Source organism: Camelus ferus, chromosome 23 (genome assembly GCF_009834535.1).
Source record: "Camelus ferus isolate YT-003-E chromosome 23, BCGSAC_Cfer_1.0, whole genome shotgun sequence".
Classification (NCBI taxonomy): Eukaryota; Metazoa; Chordata; class Mammalia; order Artiodactyla; family Camelidae; genus Camelus; species Camelus ferus.
Window position 1 is genome coordinate 13741711 of NC_045718.1, and position 12335 is coordinate 13754045.

At 54.5% G+C, this 12335-nt stretch overlaps 1 protein-coding gene across 1 annotated transcript in view; it reads left to right on the forward strand.

The window, feature by feature from the left end:
- PPFIA4 (PTPRF interacting protein alpha 4) overlaps positions 1 to 12335 on the forward strand; it is a 48686-nt gene that overhangs the window by 22604 nt on the left and 13747 nt on the right. Inside the window, 11 exon segments of the mRNA XM_032466669.1 lie at positions 661 to 769; positions 2312 to 2514; positions 4112 to 4352; positions 4796 to 4831; positions 5047 to 5180; positions 5479 to 5645; positions 7423 to 7516; positions 7973 to 8054; positions 8607 to 8807; positions 9465 to 9527; positions 11933 to 12108. Of these exon segments, the coding sequence (XP_032322560.1) occupies positions 661 to 769; positions 2312 to 2514; positions 4112 to 4352; positions 4796 to 4831; positions 5047 to 5180; positions 5479 to 5645; positions 7423 to 7516; positions 7973 to 8054; positions 8607 to 8807; positions 9465 to 9527; positions 11933 to 12108 (1506 nt within the window).

A 12335-nucleotide genomic window follows, 5' to 3' on the forward strand; every position in this document is an offset into this window, starting at 1 on the left:
AGTAGAGGAGGCTTGCAGATAGTCTACAGGATCATTGCTGTGATCCTGAAAGTTCAGGGTTGGGATGGATAGACCCTTGGGGCAGTCCACGTGCTTTCTCTTACAGCGTCAGAACCTCTGGAAGCTTCCTAGGTATAGAGTGTGCCTGGGTTGAACTCCGGCCAGGGATTCAGTCCAGATTCTAGGGAGACCAGAGAATCTGGTCTGGGGGAGAAGACCAAGAAACTGGACCCTCAAAGTTAAAAGGACCTTCAGAGACCATCCTTCCCAACCTCCTCCAGGGCCGCGCACACCCTCCCAGCACCATTCTTGTCAGATGGCCAGGGAGCCTGTCTGAATACCTCTTTGATGGGGAGCTCAGCTTTCTTAAAGCCACCAGTTGCATTGTAAGCCAACTCCTGCCATTTGAAGGTGCTTCATGTGTTAAATGGAAAGCTGCCTCCCTAAAACTTTCTCCCCGGGATCATTCTGATCCCTGGAGCACCAGAGAATAAACCTAATCTCTTGCTCACATGGCAGCCCTTAAATCACTTACAAAAGCTTGTGTCCTGCTAGGATTTCTCCTCTCCAAGCTAAAGATCTCTTAACTCTTTGGGCCCAATGGGTATAAGCCGGGGCTTTCGGTCCTCAGGGCTGGTCTTTTCTCCCCCCCGACTCAAGGACACACGTAGTCAGTGCAGCGGATGTGGGGTTCTCCCTGAGCACCAGCACCCACGCATCTCAAGGTCTGCATCGTTGCTACCCAGCACTGCGGGAAGAGCCTGCCAAGGTGAGGGGGCGGAGGGCTGAATGTGGACGGGTCTCCCCTGGGGAGTCTGGGGTCAGTTCAGCCCCGTGCCTGGCTCCAGTTTCACAGACGGCTGGTGTGTGGCGCAGATCCTCCCCCCGCCCTCCCCCGTGTCAGTGACAGCTGCAGCCCTGGGGTTGGGGCCATCACCAGCCAACAGCTGCTCCCTGCCTCTCCTCCGCCTCCCCGTGGGCAAGAGGTAGGGGCTGGCGGGTGGCCAGCCAGTCCCTGAGGCCCCGCCGGAGCGTGTGCGGGTGTGCCTGGGTGTGCAGCCACGTGTTTCTGGTGGTCAGGGCGGGGGATGCAGGGGCAAGGTGGAATTGGCCAGCTTTCTGGAACAAACGCTGTGGTTTATGGGGGAGATGAGGGAGGGATGACAGGTTAACTGGCCCTTGGGATGGCACTTAAAAGTTTTCTGAGAAGCAGCTGTGAGTTCACGTGGAGTCTGCCTAGGGAGATTGTTAGGGAACAGGAAAGATTAGAGGCAGAAAAGGACCGACTTCAGTCTTCCGGGGAGAAGTCTGATTCCTTCCTCGCCCCATAATTGTTAACCACGCTCTGTCTTGAGCCCGGGCCTCTGCATTTTCTAGGGCACTAGAAGATTTAGGCAGAGAACGGGGGAACCCCTGGTCTGATGGCGGAGTCGAAGTCTGAAGTCACCTCTTTTTCTCTCTCCCCTCTCCCCTTTCCTCTTTCTTTTGATAAGAATACAAGAGCTGCCCGGGAGCTCAGTCTAAAGGCTACAGGGGCTGGAAAGGAGCCCCAAGAGGAACTTGGGGATGTGGGTTACGGAGGGTGGGGCTAGAGGTGGGCTCTTTCCCGTCCTTCCCCTGCTCTTCTCGCTCTCCCAGTCCAGGTCTGCGCTCTTTCCTCTTGTGGGCCTGTGTCTGCCAGAGGGTTTGTAGAATGATTTCTGAGAAACTACTTCCCCTCAGGGTTGACCAGAAGGTCCTGCCATGTGCTGAAACTGAGCAACACAAGACAGTCTGGCCTGCTCGGCTGTTTTTTGTGTCCTACATCTGGTCATCTTTTGTATTGGTAGACATGGGTCCCCTTTATATAGTGCTTTCTTGCTTCCAGGCACTGTGCTAAGTGCCTTGCATGCGTTTCCTAATTAAGTCCTCATAGCTACCTATGAGGTAGGTACTGTCACTATTCCCATTTCACAGATGAAGAAACTGAGGCACAGAGCTGGAACAACTCTCCCACGGCTGCTCAGCTGGTATTTGATGGAGCCTGGGATTCAAAGCAAGGCAGTCCCAGGAATCTGTTCCTCACCATTTGGCTATCTGTCTCCTTGAGTTAGAGAAGTATTCGTTAGACTTGAACGCACAAGTCAGTTACCCAGGGAGCTTGTTAAAAGGCAGAGTCTGAATCAGTAGGTGTGGAACAGGGCCTGTGATTTTGCATTTGTAACGAGCTCCCAGAAGGTGCCAGTGCTGCTGGTGTAGGTGGGGAGGGTCCTGCCCCTTAGCCCTCCGGATGAGTCTTATTACTCATCCGCTGCCTGCCTTCTCTGCTAAGGACTGGGAGCCATCTCCACTGCCTGGGGTGCTGGTCCCCACAGCCACCGCTGCATTTGAGAGTGACCCTGAGATCTCTGACGAGGACGTGCAAGGGGGTCTTCTGCGTTCCATGGATGCCGTCTCTCCCAGCAGCCACTCGGACGCGCAGACGCTGGCCATGATGCTGCAGGAGCAGCTGGATGCCATCAATGAGGAGATCAGGTCAGGGCAGGGGCGGCGGCCTGCGCGGTGCCTGGGCGGACGGGGCCCTCTGAGTGTGGGTGCTGCTGGCGAGTTCTGCATGGCCGTTTGCTTGTCTTTCGGAGTGCCCCAGGCTTGGGGCCTGTGTGGGGCATCATCAGTCAGGCAAGATCCTGGCCCAGTACTGGACAGGGAGGGGCAGGGCCTCCAACTGACTTCTCAAGCTTCACTTTCCTTCCCAGAGCTTTGGGGGCTGTGTTCCTGAAGCTCCGGCAGCTGAACAGAATCACTAAGAGTGTAGCCCCCATGTACTGAAGCCAACTCCGAGTGAGGGCTTTATAAATGCTACCATCAGTCATACCCGAGTCACTGGGGGAGATAGCATTATTTCCATTCTATAGAAAAGGAAGCAGCAACCAGAGAGATTATATGATTTGCCCAAAGCAACGCAGTAAGTGGCAGAGCCAGGATTCAAACTCGGGTCTAAACTCAATCCACTGCGCCATGCCTCTGTCCCTAAAGAGGCATCAAACAGAAACCAATGTCAGGGAAGGTTATCAGGACCTGCACTTTGCTCTGCCTTTATAGAGAGTTTCTTAGTGTTCGTGACAAACAGCCAGGGAAAAGCCAAACCAGAGAACATCAAAGATTTGCGGGGCCAGGCAGGCCATCTGGTTCAGTGATTTCCACACTTCTGGATTTCACAGACCAGCTAATAAGAAAATGCTACGCACGCACGCAAGCACGCACGCACGCGCGCAGAAGGGGACTAACCCATAGGACTGCCAACTTTCATTCTGTAAAATAAAACATTAAAGATAATTACCATTTCCTGTCGCAACCATTCTACAAAAGAAAGGACCTTTTAACATCCCTAAAATTGGAAAGATGTGCTCTCAGAGTAAAGGCAAGTTCTGCTCCTAAAGGACAACTTCACGTCAGCGCGTGTGTGTGAGTGTGCGTACACACACTCGTCTCTGAGTGCCTTCCCCAAACACACAACGCTATCACTGTTGTTTCTAAATCTTCCATGGAACGGGAAACTCCATCAGGCGGCAGCATCAGTTAAAGGCCCTGTGTTTGGGAACCACTGACTTAGATCCCTCCTGACATTGAGTAGATTGGGGAACTGAGGCCAGAGAGAGCGGTCACCCCTGTACTTAGTAGTGGGTCAAGGATTCTGACTTCTAGGAAGGTTTATATTCCACTGACTAAATTGCCTCCTTTCCCAGCAACTGCTTTTGTTAAACTAGGAAGTTTTGTTGGAGTAGGCCAGCTAACAAGAAAGAGAGAAGGTTTTCTAAGCTGCAGTGGGATAGAACCAGCTCTGGCCACCAGGCCTTGTTTGTCCTGCCAGTGCCAGAAACAGCAGGGTGCAGCTGGGCATGCCTTCCGCCTGGGGCCACCCACCGGGTGGTGAACGCAGCCGTGCCCACACCTGCCTGCCTCCTGGCTCAGGGCCGGGTGGCCAAGCGTCCCGGGTGAGGAAGGAGGAGAAGTCTCACGTCTTACGGTGGCTTTTTCCTCTTGGTTCTCGTCCCCTAAACACACAACGTTACCACTGTTACTCTAACTTTTCTGCGGCTAGTGGTGATTCCCGGTTTTGCCCGCCTCCCAGGATGATCCAGGAGGAAAAGGAGTCCACGGAGCTCCGTGCCGAGGAGATTGAGACGCGAGTGACAAGTGGCAGCATGGAGGCCCTGAACCTGACCCAGCTGCGCAAGCGTGGCTCCATCCCCACCTCTCTGACTGCCCTGTCCCTGGCCAGCGCGTCGCCTCCACTCAGCGGCCGCTCCACACCGAAGCTGACTTCCCGCAGCGCCGCCCAGGACCTGGACCGAATGGGGGTCATGACCCTGGTGAGAGTCTTGGGGCAGTTGATGAACAGCCCTGCCATCCCTGGGCTCTGCTTCCGGGTTGGCCGAGGGGAGCTGACAAAGCACAGCAGGGCTCACTCCCCGCTGGGCCCTGGCATCTTCTTGTCACGATGTGTGCAGACCCCGGCGCGTCAGGCCACCTACAGTGTCCTTCTGGGTTTGGAGAGGGCTGTGCGGTGTGCTCCTTACCCGCTCCCTTGGATAATGTTTAAGAAACACACCCAAAGCCCCCACCTCTTTCTCTTTTCCAGAGGTAGCCCTGATTTGCTTTTTCAGGCCGGCTTTTTTGTTTTCTGCTGTGATATTTCTCTCCAGGCCTGTGTGAGGCACTGACTTGTATCTCCTCATCCTAAAACCACTGGGCTCCCCTTGCGGGTAGACATCCGAGGGGTGAGTCCAAGCTCACCCTTCACTCTCTCTTCCAGCCCAGTGATTTAAGAAAGCATAGGAGGAAGCTGCTGGTGAGTCCTGCCTGATGACCCAGGTACTAAGGTTAATTCTCCCAGGCCCTTCCCTTTGGGCTTCTCCCCCTGGGCCCTTGAGTCTGAGCCTGAGCTCCGAGAGAGGCCGCAGGGCCTCCCCTCTGCACCTCTCCGTGATCCTCTGCCTGTCTGGGCGGGGGAGGCAGGCCCCAGATTGCTCCCTCTATCCCCTGACGGCCCCACTGTCTGTTCAGTCACCAGTGTCTCGGGAAGAGAACCGAGAGGATAAAGCCACCATAAAATGTGAGACTTCTCCTCCTTCCTCACCCAGGACGCTGCAGCTAGAGAAGCTTGGCCACCCAGCCCTGAGCCAGGAAGAAGGCAAGAGGTAAATGGACCAGACCCCACCTCGAGACTCTCTGCCCCCAGGTTTATCTTGTCCCTCTCTCTGCCTCTGAACAGGCTGCATCTCACCTGTCCCAGGTGTCCGAACATCCCACTACTCTTTGAAACACCGTCAGGGAAGGACATTCCCCTTGTCTCCTTTGGTCACTTTGATCATACCCCTTACCCTCCCAACTCTGACACTTACTGCCAGTTCTTCCTGAAGTCTAACTCCCATCTCTCCTGCTGTAATTTATATCTCTCTCTTCTCATTCCACCCTCTCCTGGCTGTCATCCTGTAGTGCTTTGGAGGATCCGGGCAGCAACCCCAGCAGCAGCAACAGCAGCCAGGACTCCTTGCACAAGGGCGCCAAGCGCAAGGGCATCAGATCCTCCATCGGCCGCCTGTTTGGGAAGAAGGAGAAGGGCAGGCTGACCCAGCTGAGCCGGGACGGAGCCGCGGGCCATGGTCTCTGTCCACTCCTAGTGCATGGGTGCGAGTAGGGGACAGAAGCTGGAGGGTGTCCTTGCATCCGGTCTTTTCTGCCTCCCTCCCAGGGACCAACAGGCAGAAGCCACAGGCACACAGATTTAAGCACTGGAGAAGCGGTTTTCTGTTAGAGCTATTTCATGGTGGGAAGGGCTGCGTCATGAGATGGTAGCTCCCGCCAGGGGAAGTGTCAGGCATCAGATGAATGGCTGATTTACTTAGGATGCTGAGGACTTTCCTATCTGGAGTATGAGGTTGGACCTCTGACGTTTCTTCCAATTTGGAGATTTTTCTGATGTACTGTGCTCAGGACCTTCTGGAGAAATTTCTTGGTTCTTTCTTTAGGAAAGTCAGTTCCACATTAGAACTTATCCCTGATACATCTTGCTTCCAGGACTCAGAATCTCATGATGCCTAATTAGGGCTTTGTCGACACTGTATGTAAGTGCTTGGGCCAGGGTAGAATTATTACCACCTCCATGGTAACGTCAGGTTCTGGTGCGTGCCTGGCGTGTGGTAGGTGCACGACAAATGTTAGCTGTCTTCCTCTCCCTTCCCCTATTCCCTTTCCTTTCTTCCTTCCCTCCTTCCTCCTTCTCTTTGCCTCATCTCTTCAGTTATTTGTTCAACGTTTACTGAGTAGCTGCTACAGATAAGGCTCCGTCGTAGGTATTGGAGCAGTGGTCCGCTCCTTCGAGGACCTCCGTTTCTAATGAAAAGGGAGATGAAAGGGATGGTCCCAAAGCAGCATCAAGATGACTGATGGGCCTGGGACACTCCCGGAGCTCAGAGGCCAGCCATGGAGCGGGCAGTGTGACAGGGGTGGCTTTCTCCGCTCGGCAGCACCTGGGCAGTAGCGTGAAGGCTAAGTAGGAGGAGGTGTGCGTAGGAGGGGAAGGGGAGCGGGGAGCTGAGAGAAGGCAGAGGAGGAGTCATGGGTGCTAGAGTTGTGTGTGCAGTTGAGACTATTCAGAGTGGAGAAGAAAGGGGGTGGGAGGAGCAGAAGAGGTGGCTTTAGCCTCTAGGCCAGGGCTCTTAAAGGTCTTGCAAAATGCATGGTGGAGCCGGCCACAGATGGGAGGGGGCAGGGCTGAGAAGGTCTGATCAGCGGAAGGGGCATTTTGTATGAAGCCTTATGATTGATTTCCTGTGGTCCCACACTACATGGGCATGTAACCCTGAGACAGCATTTCAGGTCGGTTTCTGGATCACTGGCAGCCACTGCCCTCTGTGCACTGTGGGTAGTGACTGGGACTTAAAAGAATCCTAAGATGCTGCTCCTATCATGCACTGTATAGGGTCCTGGCATCAGTTTGGGAGATCCTTAATAGAGGAGGCCAGAGCGTGCCTGTTTCCCCACCCGTAACCCAGGTCAGGATGATCCTGTCTGAGCCTTGTAGCCCACTCTGGCTCTGTGGTTTTCCTTTGCACCTTGGTTTGGAGGAGGGACAAGTTCTGTCTAGGATTCTGCTGCCATTAGGATGGAACAACTTGGGTGCATTTGGGCTGGAAAATATTTCCAGGGCTGAGTCTCCCAGGGGGAGGCTCTCTGGGCTTGGGGTGACCCACTCGATGCCACTGCGGGACTCCCTGGATGCGGGGATATCAAGCAGAGGCTCCAGGAATAATGTGTGGTCCCATCAGGCGCTATTGGGTTGTCGTGCCACGGGGCCTCCTGCTGGTCCGCTCCCCAGGCCTGGCCCCAGGCCAAGGGAGGAGGAGCAAAAGGGCCGACAGGCCGTTTCTTCCCTTCCAGTTGTGCTGACAGACTCCGAGCTTGGTCTGCAGGAGCCCATGGTGCCTGCCAAGCTGGGAACCCAGGCAGAGAAGGACCGGCGGCTGCGGAAGAAGTGAGAGCCTGGCCCCGCACCCACTGTCTCTCCCCTGGACTGTCGTGGGGCTGAGCTCAGGCAGCTAGGTCCCAGCAAAACCCTTCCTGAACTGAGCTGGCCTGGTCTAAGTGAGCCCGGCAGGGGCTGGGAAGCTGTCCTTAGGATGACCCAAGGCGGGAGGAGGCCAGGGTGCTGTAGGACAGTGGCCGAGCACCGGGGGATCCCTGGCAGAGCAGACTGAGATGTCTGTGTATCAGGCCATGTGCAAACAAAAGTCAGAGCCCCTCACCTCTGGGAATGGAGAGTTGTTACTGCCTCATGTCTTGGTGTCACACTGCTTCAGGCATAGGGCAGAGGTGACAGTCCAGTGGTGGGGAGCAGGGGTAGAGGGATCCAGCTCCCATGGCCCCAGGGAGTTAGCGTGGTTGAGAAGGAAGGGAGGACCAGGCAGTCTGTTGTTCCTCTTCCTGCAAGACACCAGCTGCTTGAAGATGCCCGCAGAAAAGGAACGCCCTTCGCCCAGTGGGACGGCCCTACTGTGGTCTCGTGGCTGGAGGTAAACTAAGGCAAAAGGAGTCTAAGTCCACTGGGGGGTCTGGTGGGAAGGACGTGTGGATTGGGGCAAGGACTCCTTGGGCAGAAGGGTGGTGGTCCCTAGAATTTTCCCAGCATGCTTCTCCTCTGCCAAGTGCACATGTGCCCTCCCGAGCATCGTAGCCACCCTCCAGGTACTTTGGAGGACAGAACTGATGCCACTTACTGATGCTTGTCAGGTAGGTAAGTCTGGCTAAGGAGAACTGATCAACACTGAGCCGTAAGACTTTTGCGGGCAGTTTCACTCTTCCTACATAGCTGCCCGCAGGAGCCAGTCACCCCTGCGATGTTGGTGAAATCCCTTCACCTTCCTAGGCCTCAGATTTTTTATCTGTAAAATGGAGAAAAGAGGCATTTGGTGATGCTCATCTCCACGTCTCTAAATTCCTCTGCTCTGCATTTGCTGTCCTGAGGCCACGCACGAGGCCTGCTCCTTGCCCCTCAGGACGGCCAGGCTCTTGGCAGTGGAGCCCAGAGGAAGGGGCGGGATTTACCGTGTGCCCCGTGTCTGCAGCTCTGGGTGGGGATGCCCGCCTGGTACGTGGCCGCCTGCCGGGCCAACGTCAAGAGCGGCGCCATCATGTCAGCCCTGTCGGACACGGAGATCCAGCGGGAGATCGGCATCAGCAACGCGCTGCACCGGCTCAAGCTCCGGCTGGCCATCCGGGAGATGGTGTCGCTGACCAGCCCCTCTGCCCCGCCCACCTCCAGGACTGTGAGTGGCCTCTCCCTCACCCAGGGCACTTCCAGAGCCCCAGAATAGTGTTTACAGAGTCTCACATGGATCTTTGGGAAGATGGTGGCATTGGGACCTGCCCCTTACTTCCCGTCCCCACAGAGAGCTCCATCTGGTCTCCAGGAGGAGGTAACACTGATGCTGGGAGGCTCCCAGCAGGCCGAGCTCCCTGCCTCCTGCATACCACCTCTCTGTTGCTACTCTGCCAATAATTCCAGATCTTTGGGCAGAGTTTCCAGGACAGGACTTCTGGGGTTTGTGTTGTGGCCAGACTGGAGGAAGCAGAGCGAGGAGGGCATTTGTAAATTCTGGTCCTCCAGCTTCTCCACGAGAGTGTAAACCACTCCATGGACCCCCACTGCTGAATGTAGTCCATCTCGGTGATTCGGGTCAGCCCTTAGGCCAGCTTCATACCACTCATTCGTATTGGTTCAGGAAACATTTGTTGAGTACTTCTGTGTGCCAGGCCCTGGACTGCGCAGAGCAGATACAGTGATGAAAGAGAGTTGCTCGAACGACACAGTATGCGGAGTTGTGGGCTGGGCCTGTGGGAGGACTCTGGGGAAGGGAGCTCTGTCCTGTCCTTGGGGCTCCCAGCTTGATGGGGATCCAGCTAGGTTTCCTCTCTGCCTACAGTCTTCTGGGAACGTCTGGGTCACCCACGAAGAGATGGAAACTCTGGCAACGTCCACTAAAACAGTGAGTTGGGCCGTGGGTCCTGGGCCTGGGGTCAGGCTGAAGACTTGCAGGAGGACGTGGGGAAGGTTGTGGGAAGTCACAGGGGGTTGCAGCTGATCTAGTATGTGGGCTAGGGGTCTGTTCTCAGGGTGGTGGGTTGGTGGGAAAGAAGTGAGACTGAGAACAGTTTGTGTGTAGGGGGCGGAGGAGGGTTCCATTCCAGGGGGTCGCACGCTCACCCTAGGCGACTGGTATATGCAGTGAAGAAGAGCAGGGCTTGGGGGCGTTTGGTCCTGCTGGAGGCCTGAAGCCACAGCATCCTTACCCTTGTGTTTGATCCTTGGTTGGAGAAACAGGGAGGGTTGGGGGAGCCTGGCACCTTGCCCGGCTCCCAGCCAAGTCTGGGGGTATGGAAGTGTGTTTTTGCCACACACACATTTGATCCCATCTGCTGCAAACACAGGCCTGTGCACCAGCCTCCTGTGCGTTCTTAACCATCCCAACAAGCTTTCCTTAGTCACCCATCCAGCTACTGGGGTGTCTGCTCCCTCTTGATGGGGCCTTGAGTGGAGGCTGCCCTGTTTCTTGACTTTGCCTGTTTCCCCCTGACACGCTGCACTCGTTTCTAGGACAGTGAGGAGGGCAGCTGGGCTCAGGTAAGACCCCCGGCTGCTTGTCCAGAAGCAGCTCTCGGCAGTTCGGGCAGTGTTCTCCCAGCAGGTCCGCTCCCCCGCAGGACTCTCCGAGCCCCAGTCTTTTAGGTCCCTCTTCACACGAAGAATCCCGGACATGAGTTCTCTCCTGCGGCTGAAGCCCCCCCTCCCTCCTCATTCCCCTTTAGCTGCTTGTGGTTTCTCACCAGGGCAGGTCAGGAGCTTGGGAGGGCTGCGCCCAGCATGCCTGCCTCTTGCCCTCAGTTTGACCCTCTTCCCAAGACTAACGAGACTCAGATTAGTACAAATCCTTCTTCCTCTGCCTGTCCCTCTTAGGGGTACCCCCAGTGAACTGGCTTTCATTCATTCACTTGGTGAGCAAGGTTTTATTGAGCAGCTAGTAGGTGTTAGGTCTTTCTAGGCTCGCTAGATACAGAAGTGAACAAACTAAGCCATCATGGGGCTTATATTCTAGGGGAGAGACAGTAAACAAATAAATTGACAACATGCCCATAGATAAAAGTGCCGTGAAGAAAAATGAAGGCCGGAGCAGCACTGCTGACTCTTACAGGGAGACTCCATCAACAGGAGACTGGCCAGACCGGGTGTATTGTGTTCTCACAGCAAAGCACTGTCCAGCAGAGGAAATGGATGACTCTTAGAAGTATAATGTTAAGTGAAAAATAAGTCTCCAAAGGTTTTTCTATTAAAACTAAAAACCAAGCAGATTTAATCATATATTGTGTAGAGAAATATTCATTGGTGATTGTAAGAACTGTAAAAAAAAAATTTGTTTTTTCAATCAAGGTAATAATGATGGGCAGAAAACCCAGCATGGTGGTTACATCTAGAGGGGCAGAAGGCATAAAGTAGAGAGGAAGGGCATGAGGATGGATGGGACACTGGCTCACATGGATGGTGTCCAGAGCTGTCAGCTTCATTTTTATGCTTAATAATGAACATATGCTACATGTATTTTTATATGTATCAACTCTTTCATTCTAAAAGATAACAAAATAAATTTTTCCATTCTAAAAAAAAAATCAAGAAGGGTAAGGAAAGAGAGTGGTGGAGGGTTGCCATTAAAACTCTTTCTAGGATAGAGGGCCAGGGCAGGAGGCAGCATTACCGGGACCAGGCCTCTCAGAACCAGCCTGGGTTGGGGTGGTACATGCAGTATGTGGAGGGGGGGCGGCAGGAGGACTGGTGGGAGGGAGCAACACCCAAAGGACCTGGAGAATTTCTGGATAGACAGCTGAGCCTTAGAGAACTGGGTGCTGGCCATGCAGGCACAGGCCACCCATCCTTCTTTTTTTTTTTTTGTCTTAAGCCAAAACGAAACTCCCTTGTGGACTGTGTGAGGCCAGTTTCCCAAGTGAGACTGGCTTTCTTTGCCACTCTGCAGGTTTTCTGTAATGCAGCCTGTCCCCTGGGCTTAGCAGGCTTGAGGCTGACCAAGAGTTAGGAAGGCCAGTCTGTCTTCCAGCACCACAAATGCATTTCAGAGTCGACAGGAAGGATTTCCTGTTATCTGCTGCCTAGGTAGTCGCTTCTGTTCATTAGTGTAGATAATTGATAAGTGAGTGGAGATGTACCATTTCAAGATCTTAAAAAGTTCCATTTAAAATCCCCACCTCCCGCCTCTAATGAAAATAAGCTGGAATGGTACTGAACCTCCGTAGAGGTTGGGGTAATATTTCTCTCAACCAGAGATGCCAGCTGCCACCTGCTGGCACTGCCTTGCCCCCCAGCCTCCTCTGTCTTGTTCCCCAGACCCTGGCCTATGGGGACATGAACCACGAGTGGATTGGGAACGAGTGGCTGCCTAGCCTGGGGCTCCCCCAGTACCGCAGCTACTTCATGGAGTGCCTGGTGGATGCTCGCATGTTGGATCACCTCACCAAGAAGGACCTGCGGGTCCACCTGAAGATGGTGGACAGCTTCCACCGGTGAGCCGGGCTGAAACCCGGGGCCGCCTCCCAACATGGGTCTCCCCAACTCTGGGGGCCTGTCTCGAGGAATAGAAGGTGCCTCCATCTCCTTCCATGCCTGTTCTGGGTGGTAATAGATCTCCCTTTGGGGAAAGCCCAGTCTTTGTCTCCCCTGCAGTTTGAGGGGTTTGGTTTTCTTCTCATCTCCAACCCTTACGACATAAACAGTCATTTCTCCTTAGCGT